This window comes from Galeopterus variegatus, unplaced genomic scaffold (genome assembly GCF_000696425.1).
Source record: "Galeopterus variegatus unplaced genomic scaffold, G_variegatus-3.0.2 Scaffold381, whole genome shotgun sequence".
In the NCBI taxonomy this organism is placed as follows: Eukaryota; Metazoa; Chordata; class Mammalia; order Dermoptera; family Cynocephalidae; genus Galeopterus; species Galeopterus variegatus.
Window position 1 is genome coordinate 575,062 of NW_007726492.1, and position 19,587 is coordinate 594,648.

Below are 19,587 nucleotides of genomic sequence, written 5' to 3' on the forward strand. Positions count from 1 at the left end.
AGCATGCCTCTTAGTGCAAATTAGAAGCGCCAGGCCCATTCCAGCGAGGGTTCGGATCCCACATACAGATCAGTTCCCGCTCACTGGCTGAGTGAGGTGCGGGCACAGCGCCAAGGGTTGCGATCCCGTTGCCGGTCCCGGTCCGGTACGGGCGCGACACTGAGGGTTGCAATCCGTTGCCGGACACGAAAAAAGACAAAAAGGAAAAAAAAAATTGTACATATTTAGGGCACATAATTTCATGTTTGGATATGTGTATACATTGTGAAATGATCACTACAATCAAGCTAATTAACATACCCATCACTGCACAGTTACCTTTGTGTGTGTGTGTGGTAACACTTGAGATCTACTCTCTTGGCAAATTTCAAGTATATAATACAGTATAATCAACTATAATCACCGTGCTGTACATTAGCTCTCCAGTACTTGCTCATCTTATAACTGACAGATGTGATAACCAAAAGAATCTGCTCTGACCAAATCAGCCAAATTACAGTGCCTTCGGAGATCTGGGACAAGTCAGTAACCATATCTACCTGTCCTGAAAAAATGTCATCATAAGGCCATTTTACATAGAAGCAGACATAATGGTGCCAAAAGCCATAAAATCACCTGTAATACTTATTACCCTTGCTCTAGATCCCTGCATGTAGGATGTAACCTAGTAACAATTCCAAATCTATACGTCATATACAACCAATAGAAAGCCTGATGAAGTAATTAGGCAGATTCGATCTCTCTCTCTCCTTTGACCCTTCCCCCTTCTTGTGATTATAAAATGTTAAGCTCTGCTGGTCCTCTGTGGAACACATTTTCAGGGCTACCTGATTTATGTGTTTCTGTGGCTGCAATCATAATATTACCTCAATAAATCTTTGCTATATGTATTTGGTCCATTTCTTTTTAGGTCAATAGATGGTACCATTTGACCAACATCACCCCTTTTCCCCCCAACCCCTGGTAACCACCATTCTGCTTTCTCCCACTATGAGTTCAACTTCTCAACTTTTATTTATTTATTTATTTTTTAGATTTCACAAAGAAGTGAGATCATGCAGTATTTGTCTTTCTGTGCCTAGCTTATTTCACTGAGCACAATGTCCTCCAGGTTCATCCACATTGTTGCTAATGGAAGAATTTCCTTCTTAAGGCTGAATAATACAGCATTATACACAACACACACACCCCACATTTTCTTTATCCATTCATCTTTTGACACTCAGCTTTCTTCCATATCTTGGCTGTTGTGAAAATGCTGAAATAAACATGGGAGTGCAGATCTCTCTTTGAGATAGTGATTTCATTTACTTAGGCTACTGTAATTTATATTTTGTCCCATTTCCTGGCACAGAGCTTTCAAAACTCTTATGGAATCTCAAGTGACGTGTCTTTTGTATTTTATTATTATTGAAACATAATTGATCGTACATATATTGTGGGGTATTGCATTGAATATCAATACCTGTGTGCAATGTGATGCTCAAATCAAGATAATTAGTGTATTCAGCATTACAGAATGTAATCATTTTGTGTGGCCCTTTACAAAGTTTTTGCCAACCCTCCAACCCCTCACGCTTTCCCACCTCTGGTGGCCTCAGTTCTGCTCTCTCCTTTTGAAAGTTCAATGTATTGTTGTGACTGTTGTATCTTTTCTTTATTTGTTTACTTTTTCTAGCTCCTACTTATGAGTGAGAACATGCAGTATTTCTCTTTCTCTGCCTGGCTTATTTCACTTAACATAATTTTTTCTAAGTTCATCCATGTTGTTGCAAGTGGAAGAATTTCATTTTTTTTTATAGCAGAGTAGCATTTCATTGGGTATACATATCACATTTCCCTTATCCAGGTCATCCGCCGATGGACATTTATTTAGGTTGGTTCCAACTCTTGGCTACCGTAAATATAGCTGCGATAAACATGGGAGTGCAGGCATCCCTTCAACATGATGATTTCCATTCCTTTGGGGATGTAACCAGCAGTGAGATTGCTGGATCATGTGGCAGTTCTGTCTGTAGTTGTTTGAGGAAACTTCAGACTGTTTTCCATAATGACTGCACTAATTTACAGTCCCACCAACAATGTAGAAAGATTCCCCTTTCTCTGCATCCTCGCCAGCATTTGTTATTCTGTCTTTTTGATAATAGCCAGTCTAACTGGGGTGAGATGATATCTCAGTGTGGTTTTAATTTGCATTTCCCTGATGCTTAGTGATGTTGGGCATGTTTTCATGTATCTGTTGGCCATTTGCATATCTTCCTTTGAGAAATTCCTATTCAGCTCTTCTGCCCATTTTTTAATCAGGTTATTTGTTTTTTCACTGTTAGGTTGTTTGAGTTCCTTGTATATTCTGGATATTAATCCCTTGTTGGATGCATAATTTTCAATTATTTTCTCCCATTCTGTAAGTTGTCTTTTCACTCTGCTGTTTCTTTGGCTGTGCAGAGGCTTTTTAGTTTTATATAATCCCATTTGCTTATTTTTTCTTTTTGTTGCCTGTGCTTTTGGGGTCTTATGATGACTGGTGGCTAATGGCTCCAGGATAGCCTCAGGATGGGAGGCTGTTAGCCAGGCAAACAAACCATGTAAGTAGACAGAACTTTCAGCCCCACCCTTCTCACCTCCTCTACCTCTGGGGCAGGGAAAGGGGCTGAAGGTTGAGCTGACTGCCAATGGCCCATGAAGCCTCCATAAAAACCCAAAAGGAGAGGATTTAGTTTCGAGATTGCTGAACACGTGGAGGTGCCTGGGAAGGCATGGAAGCTCCACACCCCTTCTCACATACCTTGCCCTATGTATCTCTTCTATCTGGCTATTCATTTGTATTCTTTGAAATATCCTTGGTAAAAAATCAGCAATAGTATGTAAGGTGTTTCCCTGAGTTCTGTGAGCTAAAAGTCAGATTAATTAATTATTAATTCAGGATCATGTAAATCTGAATTTATAGCTGGTTGGTGAGAAATATAGGTGGGCATTTTTATGGGACTGAGACCTTAACCTGTGGAATTGGGTAGACAATGTCAGAATTGAACTGAGTTATAGGACACCCAGTCAGTGTCTGCTGGAGAATCACTTCGTTGTGGGGTGAAATCCCCACACATTTTAGTGACCAGAGTTGAAGTATTCTGTTTTGAGAGTTAGAATAATAAAAACACCTTGGTTTTTTCTGTCTTTTGCAGATATATACCCAGAAGTGGGAATGAAAGATCATATGATATTTCTATTTTTAATTTTTTGAGAACACTCCATAGTGGCTATACCATTTTACATTCCCACCAATACTGTATAAGAGTTCCCTTTTCTCCACATCCTCACCAATACTTTTTATTTTTGATTTTTTTAATAATAGCTATCCTACTAGGTGTGAGGTGATATTTAATTGTGGTTTTGATTTGCATTTCACTGATGATTAGTGATGCTGAGCATCTTTTCATATAGCTGTTGGCTATTTGTATGTCTTCTTTGAAAAATTGTCTATCCAGGTCCTTTGTCCTTTTTTTAATTGGGTTATTATATTTTATACCATTGAGTTGTATGAGTTCCTTATATATTTTAGACATTAATTCCATATCAGATATATGGATTACAAATATTTCTGGATATCCACGTTAAAAAAAAATAGTGTATCCCCTTTTGTTTCAATGAAAACCTCTCAGTGTTTTGGTCTCTTTCATGTTAGAGATTATTCCTGCAATGTCTAGTGATCCTCAGCTGTCTGTTCATTTTCAAGAGTAAGACAATAAAAAGCCAACTGGAAGCTCTGTGTACATGAGGGAAGTTTACTGATGGCGAGCTCCCATCTGGTGATCAGACAGGGAGTGGCCATTTCCTCAGGTGACCCCAAAAGATCAGTATATAGATAAGTCATTTCTCCTGGCTCATTCAGTTTACCAAAGAAGAAATATACCAATCCTGCCTTAGATACATAAGACAGGCTGAAAGCATTCTGGGGGCCAAGCAGGAGAAATCTACTAGAGGATCCCAACATTCAATATGCAAGCATTCACTGTTTTCTGTATGGGGTCTCACTCCTACCCATAGCTGTACCTGGAGCCCCTGCCTCTGGTTCAATTTTTGTCTAGCTGTAATGTCCAATAAGGTAGCCACTAGCCAAATGTGGCTATTTAAATTTAAATTAATTAAATCTAAATAAAACTAAAAATTCAATTCTTCTGCCACACTATACACTTTCAAGTAATCAACAGCCACTGTGGCTACAGTATCACACAGTGCAGAAATAGAACATTTCCATCACCACAGAAAGTACTAATGGACAGTGCTTCTCTAAAGAGTAAACTCTAAGCTTCTGCTGAGGCAAGGAGTGAGTCATTTGGCCACTGAGCTGAAGGAGAGAATCTAAAGATCTACCTACCCCTTAGAGTAAACTCAAGGTTTCAGCTGAGGCAAGTGAGGGGTAGTCATGTGGCTGTGGGGCTAAGGACAAGATCTGAGGGTGTGGTGTCCAATATGGTAGCCACCAGTTACATGCAGCTATTTAAATTTAAATCTACATAAATCAGAAATTTTAAAATTTGGTTCTTTAATGACACTAGCCATATTCCAAGCATTCAACAGTCACATGTTACAAGTGGCTACAGTATTTGACAGCGTAGATTACAGAACATTTCCATCATTCAGAAAGTTCTACTGGACAACACTGCCTTAGACATTTCTATGAAAAGTCATATTTTCAGTCCTTCTCATGTTTTCTCCAATACCTGAGCCATTCCCAGATCTCACACTGTAAATCGACTTGCTTTTATTTATTTATTTATTTTTTTGCCTTCTCCCACAACAAACACAAGGCTCACCTTTCCTCATTCTGCTAAGGCAGCTACTACCAGGACCATGGCCAGATTTTATCTGAATTAGAAAAGGTACTCCTTTTGGATTAAGTGTACCTTTGTTAGAAGAAAAAGGCAACTTTACTTCTAGATGTATGCAAACCCTGTGCCAGGGTACATAAGTTGGAGGTAGAGTGTGACCTTCGATTTTACTGCCATGTGCAGTGTTAGTAGAGGCACAAGTTACCACTATTCCATGTATTTTCCATTTTCAAACATTTTTCCAAAATTCTGCTGACATCTTTTTGCCACTGTCCTGTTCTCTTTCATCTCTTTGTCCTTATGGGTTTATATTTTAGCATATTCTTTAATTATCATTTTAGTGGCTTCCGTGTGGATTTAATCCTCATTAAATTAAAAGTCAGAATTAATATTTTCCACTTGTATCTTGTTCTTTCTGTTATAATTCCATCTCTCAGTGCCAAGAATGCATTCCAATCAATCCCACAACAAATCCCAAGTAGATACATACCTGAGTAGCAAACGGGTAGAGAGACTTCAGAGTCTGTCTTTTAAAAATAACACTGACAACCAGAATCATCAGTTCACAAGCAGAAAGTTAACATCTGGATTTTCTAAATGCTATTCTAGAGCCTAAATCAAAATTTCCACCAAAATGAGAAAGTCACTTCTCAGAAAAATTCCTTTACATATCAGCATCTAAACAACACATTGAATCCTAATTTTGGTACTTTTTGATTTACCAGTAACAAACAGATAAAATTCATAAGCTGAGGAGCTAAGTAAAACATTGAGTATCTGCCTTAAGTTTTGGAAGGAATGAACACAATGCCAAGAACTGAGGCCCTGGAGAAGGTGACCTAAGCAGAGACCCAAAAGTGATAGTCCAGCAACATGGAATATTTAGCTTCTGTGGGACATGAATAATTTGACAGTTGTTATATATTATTTCCAAATTAGACTGTGATTCCTCTATAAGATAAGTTTCCGGGACAGGGATTTTATCTGATTGTTACACTGACATTTTCCTTTGAACGTTATCAAGCACATAGGAAGCACATAACAAATACTCACTGAATGAAAAAAGATAAAATTATGAACAAAAATGAGAAGAAACGAGTATCATATTTTTATTACAAACCTGTGCTGGCGGTACTTGCAATGGATTGTTATCCAAAATTATTACTTGTAAATGATGCAGCTTCCTGTAACAAACTGGAATTTCAGCCACTTTATTACAAGAAAAATCCAGCTTGACTAAGGGAAGATCTCCTAATTCTGTTTAGAAACAACAACAACAAAAAATTAAATTAAATTTTATATAGTTACTCTCTTATTTGAGTAAAAATAGTGAATATCTTACCATCTGGCAAAACATGAAGATTATTTCTTCTTATGTTTAGCTCTCTAAGTGAATGTAACTTTCCCATTTGTTGAGGAAGGACCTGAATCTCATTACAGCTAATATCCTAAGGAAAACAAGAAAATAAAATTATAATAAACTAACTGAGAAAAACAGATATATTCCAATTTTTAAATTAAAGCATACGGTAAATAGCTAGCAAAAGTTACCTCTAATGTCATTTCTCTAAAGATGAATTATCTGACAGATTTCTATTTTTATTACATCATGAAGTCAACCTAGCACAGTTGACAGAAATTTTTCTGTGTAAAAATTTGAGATTATTACTTAGTTACTGCATAAGACAACGTCTTAAGAATCTCAACTAAAGATTAAGTATCACCACCTAAAACCAGAAGTAAGGATGAGCCAGGTGCTCTTCATGCAGAGGTAAAATAAAAGACTAACAACTATCAATCACAGTGATAATCTGTCAACCACAGTAGTTGTTTTGAGATACTTGTTTGGACAGAAGCTAAGAAAGGCAAGGATTTACAGATATGAGAACCAAAGATTATGGTCAGGATACATTTAATTAAAGCTCTTGCTCCAAATGGATAGAAATATGAGGAGTTATAAGCTCAATTATTTGTGGCTCACGTCACAACTCAAAGGCATTCTAAGAAATCTGAATTGGAAATCTCTCAGGGTTAAGTTAAAAATGCAAGTCCACATTTAAAGGTAAACAAATACCAAGTTTCCATAATAAGGGAATAAAAAAGTTTACATTAACTATGTTTTCCTCTCCCTTGCCTCTTTCTTATAGCTACATCAATAAAAAGAGAAGAGAAATCTGTAACATGATCTCAGACAGTAGTCACTACAGACACACTGCAAATGACATTCATACTCTACTGTAATTGCCCCTAATTTCCAGCTTTCACTGAAAATGATATTAGCCTGGAGGGAGGGGAGAGATGCATACATTCATTTTTATCAAAAGTAAAAAAAAGGAAAGTGGGTAAATTCAAAAAAATATTAAAGCCATGCAGGGAAGAATACAATAAATCTATAGATAATTAGGAAAATGTATTCTAGATACTGCTTTCAAGCATTATTAAAGGCATCTGCATTCAACAACAAATATTTATTGAATACTATTTGCTAGGTGCCAGGGGCAAGGGACACATTAAGAAACAAAACAAACAAAAATTGAAGGGAGGAGGTTGTATAACATGCTAGAAGGTGATAAGTGCTATTAAAAAAAAAAAAAACAGCAGGGTAAAGGACAATGGCTGTGCTAGTAATAATGGGGGGTAGGGAATACTAGCAATTTAGGTCATTTCATGGAGAAGATGATACTTGAGCAGCATTGTCAGAGATGAGAGAGTGAACCATGCCAATATATAAGAAAGGAATATTCCAGACAGAACGAACAGTAATGGAAAGGCCCTTAGGCAGAGCACACCTCACATGTACAAAGAACAGCAAGGTATCTGGTGCAACTAGAGGGAAGTAGGCAAAAGGGAAAGTAGGATGGAGGGAGGGATACTTTCACTTTTACTCTGAGAGATGTGGGCAGGAACCAAAAACTTTTGAATAGAGAAATGACACGATCTGACATATTTTGACAGTGTCACCTTAGCTGCTGTGTTCAGAACAGATTATTATTCAAATGATAGATAATAAAAGGTTGGGGAAATGCCCTTTAAAGTAAATACTATTGCTTCTTTCCAAAGGTACCTGATACTGAAGATTTCTATAAAGCAAATTCATAGAAATTTGGTAGATAGCTGCCATTTCCCAGAAGAAATAAACCCAGGCATAGGAAACTGACCCACTCCGATGGGTACTCTATAAAATACTCTGCTGGGGATTGGAGGTCAGAGAGTATTTACTAGGTTTCTAATGACAGAATTTCAATATAGTTGGTTACCACATTCTCATGGAAGACTATCGTGGGAAAATATTCCAATGACAGGGAATACCCACAAATTCATTATGTGATTTACAATTGTCAGTTAGCCATCAATGCTATCTACCCATCTACTGTTACTGTTTTCAAGAGTCTAAAGCATAATAATTTTATATTGTCTTATAAAATAATAGCACGTAATATTTTTAAATATCCTGTTTAAATAAAAATACTAGAATAAATCTAAAAATCCTAAATATTTTTGACATTTATCTAAAAACTATCTCATGTAAAGTGACTTAAAACAGCATCAAAAACTGAATTAAAAAAAGAAGAATCTTTAAAAACATTAACAGTGTCCAATTCAAAGAAAATAATAATTCCCTTTTATTATGAATTTGTTGAGATCACATCTAGAATCTCTGTTCATTTTTGAAAAGTGATAGGGAGATATCACTTTTATCCATTTTGTTCAAAATAGAAAAGATTACTGACAAAAAGAGTTTTTCAGAAGAAAATTAGGGCTGCCTCAGACACACACACAAGCAGAGTCATACACCATTGAAAATACACAAATAGCTGTGTCAGGGATTCACGCATTAGGAAGTGGTTATACCCAACACTGCTAAGATCTCTTATAACCTGAAAATTCTATGGTTCAAAAACAAGGTGCAATTCAAGGAAGTTTCCTTGGGTTATAACTGACCATGCAGGTATTCCTTAATGAATAAAAGGTGTTCCTGAAATTTCTGTACACTACATTCTATTTTAACATTAATTTCCCAATATAAAATGGTAGGTAAATTCCTCAAGAAAACTTGTGGTCCTCCAAAAATAATAAAGTCATACTTAAGAATACTTTAAAAATACCTATTTATTGGGAAAGCATTACTCAAGATAAAACAGAAAATAAAAATAAGCAGCATGGTATATTGTATGACGTGGAGGTAATCAAAAGAGATGAAAATAGCTCAATACTTTGAGGACTGAATTATATTTCTCTGAAAGTTCAATGTCCTTTATTGCCTAAAATGTTAAGTTAGAGGCAACTACTTTAAATTATTCTCTATTTCTATCATCAATTGCATGATAACGGACTCTTTCCGTTAACCTTGGTCCCAAAGTTTTATAAAGTCCCATGATCATATGGCAGAAGAAGTTATTTTGTTAAGTCCATTGTTTTGCTGGCATTGTACTCTCTTCTTTTATCCCCTTTCTCTTAAGGCTCTATGGTAGCCCTATAAAACCTTTAAAAAAGAAAAAAAAACCCTTATCTTTTCCCTAACAACTTTACTGCCCACAAAATGGATAAACAAATGCTTATTCATTTGAAAAGTATTTCTTAAAGCTTGTAAGCAAGCCTTCTGACCTCACTAGGACTAAGGAACAACCAGGTTATTTTTTTGGCTGGGAGATAAAATCAGACATAAATAATGGTATCTCAAAATTTTACTAAAGCAAATTTAGACATATATCAAGTTATTCCTCTATTAAAAATTACAGTGAAATTCCATACAGTGAGTAATCTTCCAAAATACAGAAGTATATATTATGCATATTATATATAATTAATACAACTATTTTACTCACCAATTCCATTAAATCTTTTAACTTCCCAATTTCTTCTGGAATGGATACCAGTTTATTATTACTGACGACCAAAACTTTAAGGGGGAGATCAAATAGGTATTTTGGCAATGTTGATAAAAGATTTCGACTGAAAAGAATAAGAAGGTCTCATTATGAGAAATATGTCTGAAACCTGACACGTTATGTTGAAAAAGAATGAGCCACTTTGAAAGTAAATAAGTTTCACTAAGTAATAACTTAACAATCATTTAGTGAGTGCTTACTTTTTGTATTAGGCACAGTGCTAAATTCCTTACATGCTTTGTCTTATTTAATTTTCATATTAACTCCACAAGATAGGTAGTGCTATCTCCATTATACAAATAAGAAAATGAAAGTTAAAACTGGTTAAGTGATTTGCCCAGGTAGAGCAGAGATTCAAAAGCAAGTCTGACTGCAAAGCCTGTGCTGTTAACTATGGTACGGTCCTGCACATCTCCAGTTCTTAAAAATTCAGAATGATTCTTCTAAGCTAGAGAATGCCAGAATCTTGCTCTGTGGTATAATTGTGGCATATTCAATACCTCCATGCCTCCAACTAAGGAAAGGCTCCAAGAATAAATATGCATGCACTATGTTCAAATTTATGAAAGAATAAATAGGATTACATCTTCATAAATACGTGGTAACCCTAACCTATTCCCTTTGGTTATGGTTTACAATAGAACAGCCTATGCACCTATATCTCAGCTCAAAGTTAATACAACATTCCTATCTCTGTGGATACATTTAAATATAACAATTAACATTTATTGAGTGATTACTATGTGCCGGGCCATGTTCAGACCACCTCACATGAAGTAACTCTATAAACAACCTACTTCAGAATGATAGATACTATCATGATCACCATTTTACAGATGAAGAAACAGTCCAAAAGAGATTAAGTAGACTGCTCAAAGTCACAAAGCTGGTAAGTGGGAGAGCCAGTATTCAAACTCAGGCAAACAGGCTCTGGGACCCTTGCCTTTAAGCTATTACTGTCAAATTTATACGCCAATGCAGACTGACTGACCCAAATGATCCCACTACCAAAATATATTACGTGTTACAATCCATTTATATACTAACAAGCACTGACAAGCAATAAGCTATTATTTTTTCTATTTTTCAAAGTGGCACTTATATATCTGTGCATAGCATTTTGTGGAACATGCACAGCAACAAAAACCCAGGGTTACTCAAGCAGGGGCTTCAAGACCCTTCACCCCATCTTATCCCTGCAGAGGACATCCAGAAATACTAGACTGACTGGCTTTAACCACGTGCCACAAACAGACTTTAAAAAAAAAAAAAGACAATGCCCCTCAACTAGCAATACTGGCCAGGCTGCCAGAATGTCAAATAAGCTAGTGGCCTGTCACAATCCTTCATACTTTCAGGGCCAAGCAGGCTCCCTGGGGAAATGGTCTGTCTGGGCCCCTTCACACTGGAGTACACAAGGATCTTTCTTCAGGATTCTACTAAAAAAGAGGGAAAGTATACAGTAAGAGAGAAAAAGTTGAAAAATCAAGTTACAAGTTTATCAAGATATTTTTAACAAAATAAAAATAATAAATGGGAAAAATAATGGCAAATTCATTATAATACTCTGTAAGGCCAAAGAAAAGATTAAAAATCAGTTTATTTTCTTCCCCTAAGAAGTAATGTTCATTGAGTTAGCACAGTCATCTTTCTCCAGAATTTGATTTCTTTGTACATAGCTTGTAAGTCACTAATCATTACTTTTTACTACATATTTTAGAGAGAGCCAAAGGAAGTCAGCCACTAGAACAAATGTTATTTCAATATAGTTCATTCAAAAATTTTTGTGACTTTAAACAAAAATCAGGAATTGAATTTTAAAAATCAAAACAGGAGAGAATCAGAGAAAGCTTTAGTAAAACTATTCTAAGATGTACCACACAGGTTAATAGAGAAATGTAATTCAATTTTTGGCAAATCACTTTTTTCCATAAAAAAACAAAATGAAGCAAAAACAAAGACAAAACTTAAAAATACCTCACTTTTTTTCAAACCTCTCCCCAGCAAGGCCAAGGAGCTCTTAGAGAAAAGAGCAACCCAAATGACTAATATCTGTGGAAGGAAACTTATCTCACACATTTTAAGGTGTAAAGTGGTTTCAGTTAAAAAAAATATGTATGGCCAGGTAACACCACCTGAGAAGACATATAAAAAAACTGTATCCCGGGCCGGCCCAGTGGTGCACTGGAGAGTGCGCCGCTTGGGAGCGCGGCGGCGCTCCCGCCGAGGGTTCAGATCCCATGTGGAGACCGGTTCCCGCTCACTGGCTGAGCACGGTGCGGGCGCGGCACCGAGGGTTGCGATCCCGTTGCCGGTCCCCTCCCCGGTACAGGCGCGACACCGAGGGTTGCGATCCCGTTACCGGTCAGTAAAAAAGAGAAAAAGGAAAAAAAAAAAAAACTGTATCCAAAGAAAAAAGAATTAATATATCATGGTGAGAAGGGAGTGTCATTCTTTATGTATACTGGTTGTATTTACTACTTCCTTGTATGAAAATTTAGACAAGTAACATGGTTAATGAGGGGAAAGAAATTATTCCTTTCAACTTAAAAAAAAAAAAAAAGGAAAGAAAAGAATTCTAAATTTAAGTGACAATATACCAGTTTCCATTCAATGTTACTCATTTGGCAAGCTTTTTCTTATACTTATTGAGTGTTCACTCTTTTATAAATATAGGGTAAGAGCTAAGAATGAGAACTCTACAGCCAGACTGCTTTGATTTGAATCTTGGCTCCACCACTTGCTGTATATATGAGGGTATTTCAAAAAGTTCATGGAAAAATAGAATTAAAAGATAATACAAATCTTTCCAGGAACTTTTTGAAGTACCTGTGTATATAGGAATTTGGGCAAATAGCTTAACCCAGTTTCCTCCTCTGTAATGCAGGGATAATAATGTACTCTTCAGTTTCCTCATCTGTAATATGGGGATAATAATAGTACCTATCTACAAATGCTGTTATGAAGATTACATGAGCTAATATGAGTAAAGTATTTGGAACATTGCCTGGCACATGGTGACCACTTTTTAAATATAAATATCAGCTGTCATCCACTTCCCAACTTTTCCATCACTCCCATACCAATCTATCCATTTCTAAAGTATCAACAAAGAGAGCAGAAACAACTCAAGAACTGTTTATAATGTTTCACTGTAACTAAGGATGCATGTAACTAAATCTGTATGGTGGTGCTATGATTTCAGGAAAATATTTATGGTCTAAAGCCTTGCTACTGAAAGTGAGGTCTAAGGGACAGCAGGCATGCATGTGCATTACCAGGGACCTGTTAGAAATGTAGGCCACACAGCAGACCTAAGGAATCAGAATCTGCATTTTAACAAGATCCCCAGGTGACTGTTATGCATTGAACTTTGAGAAGCACTGCTCTCAAGAACAAGACGAAAAACCTACAAGATAATGGGAACATATAAAAAATGCAAAATAAGATACTATTGAGGTAAATATAGGCAACATAGCCAAACCAAAAACATCCCTTTGCTACTAAAAAGGATTAGAACCAACCATAACAAAAACCAAAACATATTTTTAAAAAGTGTTTCCTTACCTAATGTTAAGGTATGTTAACATCTGCAAGCTTTTAATGGCTTCAGGAATGGTTTTGATGCAATTATGATATAAATTTAATGTCTCAAGAGGTGCAAATAACCAGACATCAGAAGGAATTTCTGTAAAGCGATTTCTGGAAAGATCTGAAAAATAAAAATAGTGTTTGAGTGCCAAACATATATCTACACCTATGGCAATTAATAGAACTATTTTCATACTTGCTGAATCACTCAGAATCTAAGCAATTATTTAAAAGGTTATAAAATATTATCCAGCGATAGCTTGAAGGCAAAAATCATCACTTAGATATATACTCATAGAAAACATGTTTATTAAAAAATGTACCTGATATGCTTCAATATCTCTAAAATCCAAATATGCTATTTATCTTTTTAAAATACCAATGAGCAATTCTCTCTCATCTTTAAAAACAGACAAACATACCTCTCAAGATTCCACACCCACTTCCGTATACTTCTTCCTCTTTCACAGCCAAACTTACATAAATACACAACACAACCAAATTTCTTACTTACCACGGACTTCTCAAAGCACTGCAATTTGGTTTCTATTCAATCTCGCATCCACCAAGGTTACCAACAATCTCCATATCAATAACCACTCCATCCATCTGGAAACATTCTCTTTCCTTGGCTTGGAAGACCACACTTCTAGATCTCTTCCTATTATCTCTCCATTACTTCTTAGTTTCTTTTGCTAGATTTTCCTTTACATGTATTATAAATGTTGGTATTCTCAAGGACTATGCCATAAGGTATTCTTTTGTTCTGAAGATATACACTCTACTGGGTGATTTCATCAAATCCTAGGACAAATTATATTTATATACTGACGAATTGCAAATTAAAGATATGTTTAAACACCTATGTTCTGATCATCAGGACTTCCCCTCGATATATCTCAGGAACCTCAAATTTTACTACTGTAAAATCTAAACTGTAGATCTTTTTCCACACCTCTATTTCTCTCATCTCAGACATGTCACCAACATCCTCTTGGTGAGTTGCTCAAGCCAGAAATCTGGCATTCATCCTTGATTCCCTCCTCTCCTAAATTATTCCAAGTACACACAAATATACTTCCATTCATTTATGTTTTCACAAAAATAAAATCATGGAATTATTATAACCATTACTCCTCTATTAAAGGTTTATTTGTTAAATAAAATTTTGAAAAATACTTAATATATCACATGGTGGGTTGAAAAAAAAATATCCTAAAAGAGAGTTTCTAAGCCTCAGCACTATGAACCTTTTGGGTAGATAACTTCTGGGGCTATCCTGGGCACTGTAAGATATTTAGCAGCATCCCTGGCATCCACCCACTAGACGCCAGTGACACCCACTAACCATGATGGGCAAAAAATGTCCCTTAAGGTGCAAACCTCTCCACACCCCAGTTGAGAACCACTGCCTGAATAATTATCAAATAGTTACCTTATCACAGAAATATACTTTGCTTACAGCAGCTCATTATACTTATTTGGTTAAAAACATAAGAGTATATGTACCTTTGTCAGAGAGAACATCTATAGTCCAGCTTAGTCCACTGTACCTCATTTAGCATCTGGTCTTCCCTCATAAGAACAACCTCCTTTCAATAATACTCAGTTTCCTCATTCTAAGAGATGAGACCTACTAACTATATTGCTCACTATGAGCAATATAGTGAATTTCTTATTTAGAAGATTAATATATACATGTATTTATATGTAATGTGAGAATACTTCAAAAAGTTTGTGGAAAAATGGAATTAAAAGATAATATGAATCTTTGCATGAACTTTTTGAAGACCCCTCATATATATGTATTGATACATATGAAGAGAGAGAGAGAGAGAGAGAGAGATACTATTTCTCATTCTTACTAATGTAAAATGGTATAATTGGCAAAAGAAAACATTAGCTATGATTATATAATATTAAAACTAATTTGGATTCTTCTTCCTCCCACCACAGGATTCTGAATAACTTAATAAAATGATAGAATTATCAGAAACCAAAATCTGGACTTGAAATGTAATTTTCTCAATATTCTGGCTTACTTCCTCTGGACACCCAAGCATCCTACCTACAGTTCTACGGAGGAGGAAAATGAAGTCACTGTTTTTAGTATAGGATATGTTTCTTTTACATTTAGGGTTTTACCTTTTATTCTTGTAACTTTAGAATCCTGGGAGTTGAAAATTTCTGCTTATAATTAATGTGAAACCCTAAAAACAAAACTATGCTCAGTTTGTTATTCTGTATAATATCTAGTATTAAGTATTCATAAATAATACAGTTGTCCCAGAGATACATAATGGTAGCCTGAATTAAGACTGCAAGAATAGAAATAAGAGAAAGTGAATAGAATGTAAAATATATTTTGGAATTAGCACTTACAGGGAATAGCAAGGGACTTGCTATGTGGGACAAATAAGAGGTAAGAATCAAAGATGGCACCTAGGATTCCAACCTAGCCACCGAATGATGCTATCTAATAAAGGAGTGAGAGTGGAACAGGATTGGTGGTGGTGGTGGTGCTGGTAGGGTTTTTGTTTTGTTTTGTCAAAGATGCAATCAAGGGTTCAACTTAATATTTGTATAAACTGAGACATCTTAAGAGACCCAAGTGGAGTTGTTAAATGGACATCAGAGGATTCTGGATCTCAGAAGTGATGTCTGAGATGAAAACATAAACTTGGAAGTTGTGGAAATATGGTTAATACCATAAAAATCACAGAAATGGAGACTACCTAACATCAGAGTACTGCATTAAAAAGAGAGATCATGAATGGTCCATCAGGAAGGCCAACACTTAAAAGCTGAGTAGAGAAAAAAACAGCAAGCAGAGAAAACTAAAAATAAATGGTCATGAGAGAACACAGTAACCAGATAAAGAGATCAAAGAAGTTCAAAAAGTGACCAGAAAAACAAAACAAAACAAAACAAAGTAACAGTAGTAATAATAAGAGTGATTTCAATAATTTAAATAATATCAACACATTGTTTTAATAATTTACATATTTTTGTGTGATGCTTTATGTTCTTTCCCCTCCAAAAAAATTCTTTAGTTAAATTACAAAGTATTATTACAGGCTCCCTTAGGGAATTTAATTAAATGTGCATTCATAAACTATTTTCTGGCTGAGTTCATATATTTATTTAGTAAACGACACTTGAAATTACAATAATTATTACTCTAACTTAATGGCATTAAATCAAATAAAGCTTAATAAAGTCAAAGTTAAAACTCAAGCTATTATAAAGCCTCTAATTAAGAAAATCTAATTCTTGGGTGTTTCAGATTTTAAATCAGTATAAACATCCTTTCTAAGCATTGGGTAAACAGAATAACAGTGTCAAAAGAATAATACAACCATGGAAGAAAAGATGGAAATTAACACAAAGTAATTTGTATATTAATTTCTTGAACTATCTCAAACAAACAGCAGCCCATATTTTCCCTCAAAACAGTGAAGATAAACTTTCATATAGATATAATGAATTAACTTCAAACTTTCATTTAAATTTTTATCTTGTGATGTTCAATTAATAAAGAAGCTTTTATAACATTAAAAATCATTTAATTAACATATACACTAGGGCAACTAGAATAATGTGACTAATAATGAACATATTATACTCGAGAAATACATGTAAATTGGTATTTTAATAGAGTTCCAGCCAAAAAAAAAAAAAGTTTCCATCTAAACATGGCAAAACAGACTGCTAATTTATTCCTTATTTGGAGATTCATTTCAAAACAGTTTCAAAGCCTACCTTCTTAGGGGACAAGTATGACTTGGAAACGGAAGATTATAAAGATGGTTCAACTTTTCCACACACACAAAAAATGGGATTAAAACTTGTTACTGGGCCGACCCGGTGGCGCACTGGAGAGTGCACCGCTTGGGAGCGTGGTGGCGCTCCCGCCGAGGGTTCAGATCCCATGTGGAGACCGGTTCCCGCTCACTGGCTGAGCGCGGTGCGGGCGCAACACCAAGGGTTGCGATCCCATTGCCGGTCCCTGGTACGGGTGTGACACCGAGGGTTGCGATCCCGTTACCGGTCAGTAAAAAAGACAAAAAGGAAAAAAAAAAACTTTTTACTTATCTTTCTGTACTGGGCTGAATGGTGGCACTCAAAAATATCAGGTTCTGGGGAAACCATGCTCTTTCATGTGGAATGGAATTTGCTTTGCTTTGCTCTCCAGGAGAGGCAGAAGCTCCACAGAGACCACACGCCCTGTGGTACCAACGTGCGACCCAGCAGGTAGGCCTCACCACCATCACCCAACTCCATCCCCAGCCCTGCCCAGTGCGTGTGGAGAAGGGAGACATCCAGCAGGGGAGGCAGAAGCTCCACAGACACCACACGCCCTATGGTGCCACTGTGTGACCCAGTAGTCCAGCCAAGTGCACGCTGACCAGAGAGGTGGCTCCCTGAAGAGGCCCAAGTCCAAGGCAACCACACACACAAGGCACTACTGGCCAACTGAGCAGACACTGAGGAACTCATACCAAATTGGCAACACCAGCAACATCCTAGCCAGACAATAGTGTCAAAAAGTGGACAGTGAAATCCCTACCACAATGACAAAACATCAAAAGAAAGATACCAGAAATATGAAAAACCAAGAAAGTACCCAGCAAAGGGTAATAACTTTCAAGCTCTAGATCCTATAGAACAAGAAGCCCTTGAACTGTCTGACAAAGAATTTCGAATAATTAACTCTAAGGAAATTAAAAGAGATACGAAAAAACTCAGCTAGACAACATAAGAAAATGAGAAAAAGTATACAGGACCTGAAAGAAGAAATGTACAAGGAAATCAATGCCCTGAAAAAAAGGCAGGTGAGCTTGCTGACGTGAAGAGTTCATTCGACCAAATAAAAAACACAACGGACAGTTTAACCAGCAGGTTAGAAAAAGTAGAAGAGAGAACTTCTGACCTTGAAGATTGGCTATTTGAAATAACACAGGCAGAAAAACAAAAAAGAAAAAAAGAGTTAAAAGCATTGAAGAAAACCTAAGAGAGATATCAGACAACCGTAAGTGCTCAAATATCCAGGTAATGGAAATTACAGAAGGGGAGGAAAAAGGAGATTGCATCAAAAACATATTCAACAAAATAGTGGCAGAAAACTTCCCAGGTATAGGAAAAGACACAGATCTTCAGATTTAGGAAACTCATAGATCCCCAAATGTATTCAACCCAAAAAGGTCTTCTATAAGACGAGTTATAGTCAAATTGGCAAAACTCAAAGACAAAGAGAGAATCTTAAAAGCTGCAAGAGTGAAGTGTCAAGTCACCTATAAGGGAGCCCCAATCAGACTAACATCAGACTTTTCATCACAAACCCTAAAAGCCAAAAAAGAATGGGATGATATGTTCAAAATACTAAAAGACAGAGATTGCCAGCCAACAATACTCTACCCCTCAAGGCTATCCTTCTGAAATGAAGGGCAAATAGCATATTTCTCAGACAAACAAAAACTGCGGAAGTTCACTACCACACGACCACCCTTACAAGAAATTCTCAACGGAGTACTGGGTTTGGTAACTGAAAAACAACTACCACTGCCATAAAAACCCAAGAAAAATCAAAACCAATTAGTATAATAAAAATGGCATCCATGGAGAGAAAACAAACAAACAAAAAGTCTATCTACAACCCAAGGAACCAACAAATACAGAAAACAAACAGTAAATCAGAAAGAAAGGAACAAAAGACACTTACGACATCCAAACAAAAATCAATAAAGTGCTAGGATTACATTAATACTTTTCAAAAACAACTCTAAAGGGATTAAATTCCCCAATCAAAAGAAATAGACTGGCTGACTGGATCAAAAAGGAGGACCAAACTATATGTTGCCTTTGAGAGACCCACCTCACCTATAAAGACTCACATAGAGAAAGAGGGAAAGGATGGAAAAAGATGTACCATGCATACAGGAAAGAAAAACGAACTGGAATAGCTATTCTTATATCTGATAAAATAGACTTTAAACTAAAAACCATAAAAAGAGATAATGAGGGCCACTACATAATGATAAAAGGATTCATCCATCGAGAAGACAAAACAATCACAAATATATACTCACCCAATGTCGGAGCAGCCAGATTTATAAAGCAAACTCTATTAGACCTAAAGAAGGAAATAGACACTAATACATAATAGCAGGGGTCCTGAACACCCCACTATCAGCATTAAAAAGATCATCTAGGCAAAGAATTAGCAGAGAAACACAAGATCTAAACAACACTTAAAACCAACTGGACTTGGCAGATATCTA

The 19,587-nt window shown here is 36.1% G+C and overlaps 1 protein-coding gene across 1 annotated transcript in view; it reads right to left on the reverse strand.

Annotated features, from left to right (window-relative positions):
• Window positions 1–19,587, reverse strand: part of LRCH2 (leucine-rich repeats and calponin homology (CH) domain containing 2) — a 152,580-nt gene that overhangs the window by 85,433 nt on the left and 47,560 nt on the right. The window contains exons 4-7 of the mRNA XM_008568153.1: window positions 13,283–13,427; window positions 9,653–9,779; window positions 6,169–6,274; window positions 5,947–6,083 (exon numbers count right to left, since the gene is read on the reverse strand). Coding sequence (XP_008566375.1) covers window positions 5,947–6,083; window positions 6,169–6,274; window positions 9,653–9,779; window positions 13,283–13,427 — 515 coding nt within the window. The remainder of the gene's footprint in view (window positions 1–5,946; window positions 6,084–6,168; window positions 6,275–9,652; window positions 9,780–13,282; window positions 13,428–19,587) is intronic.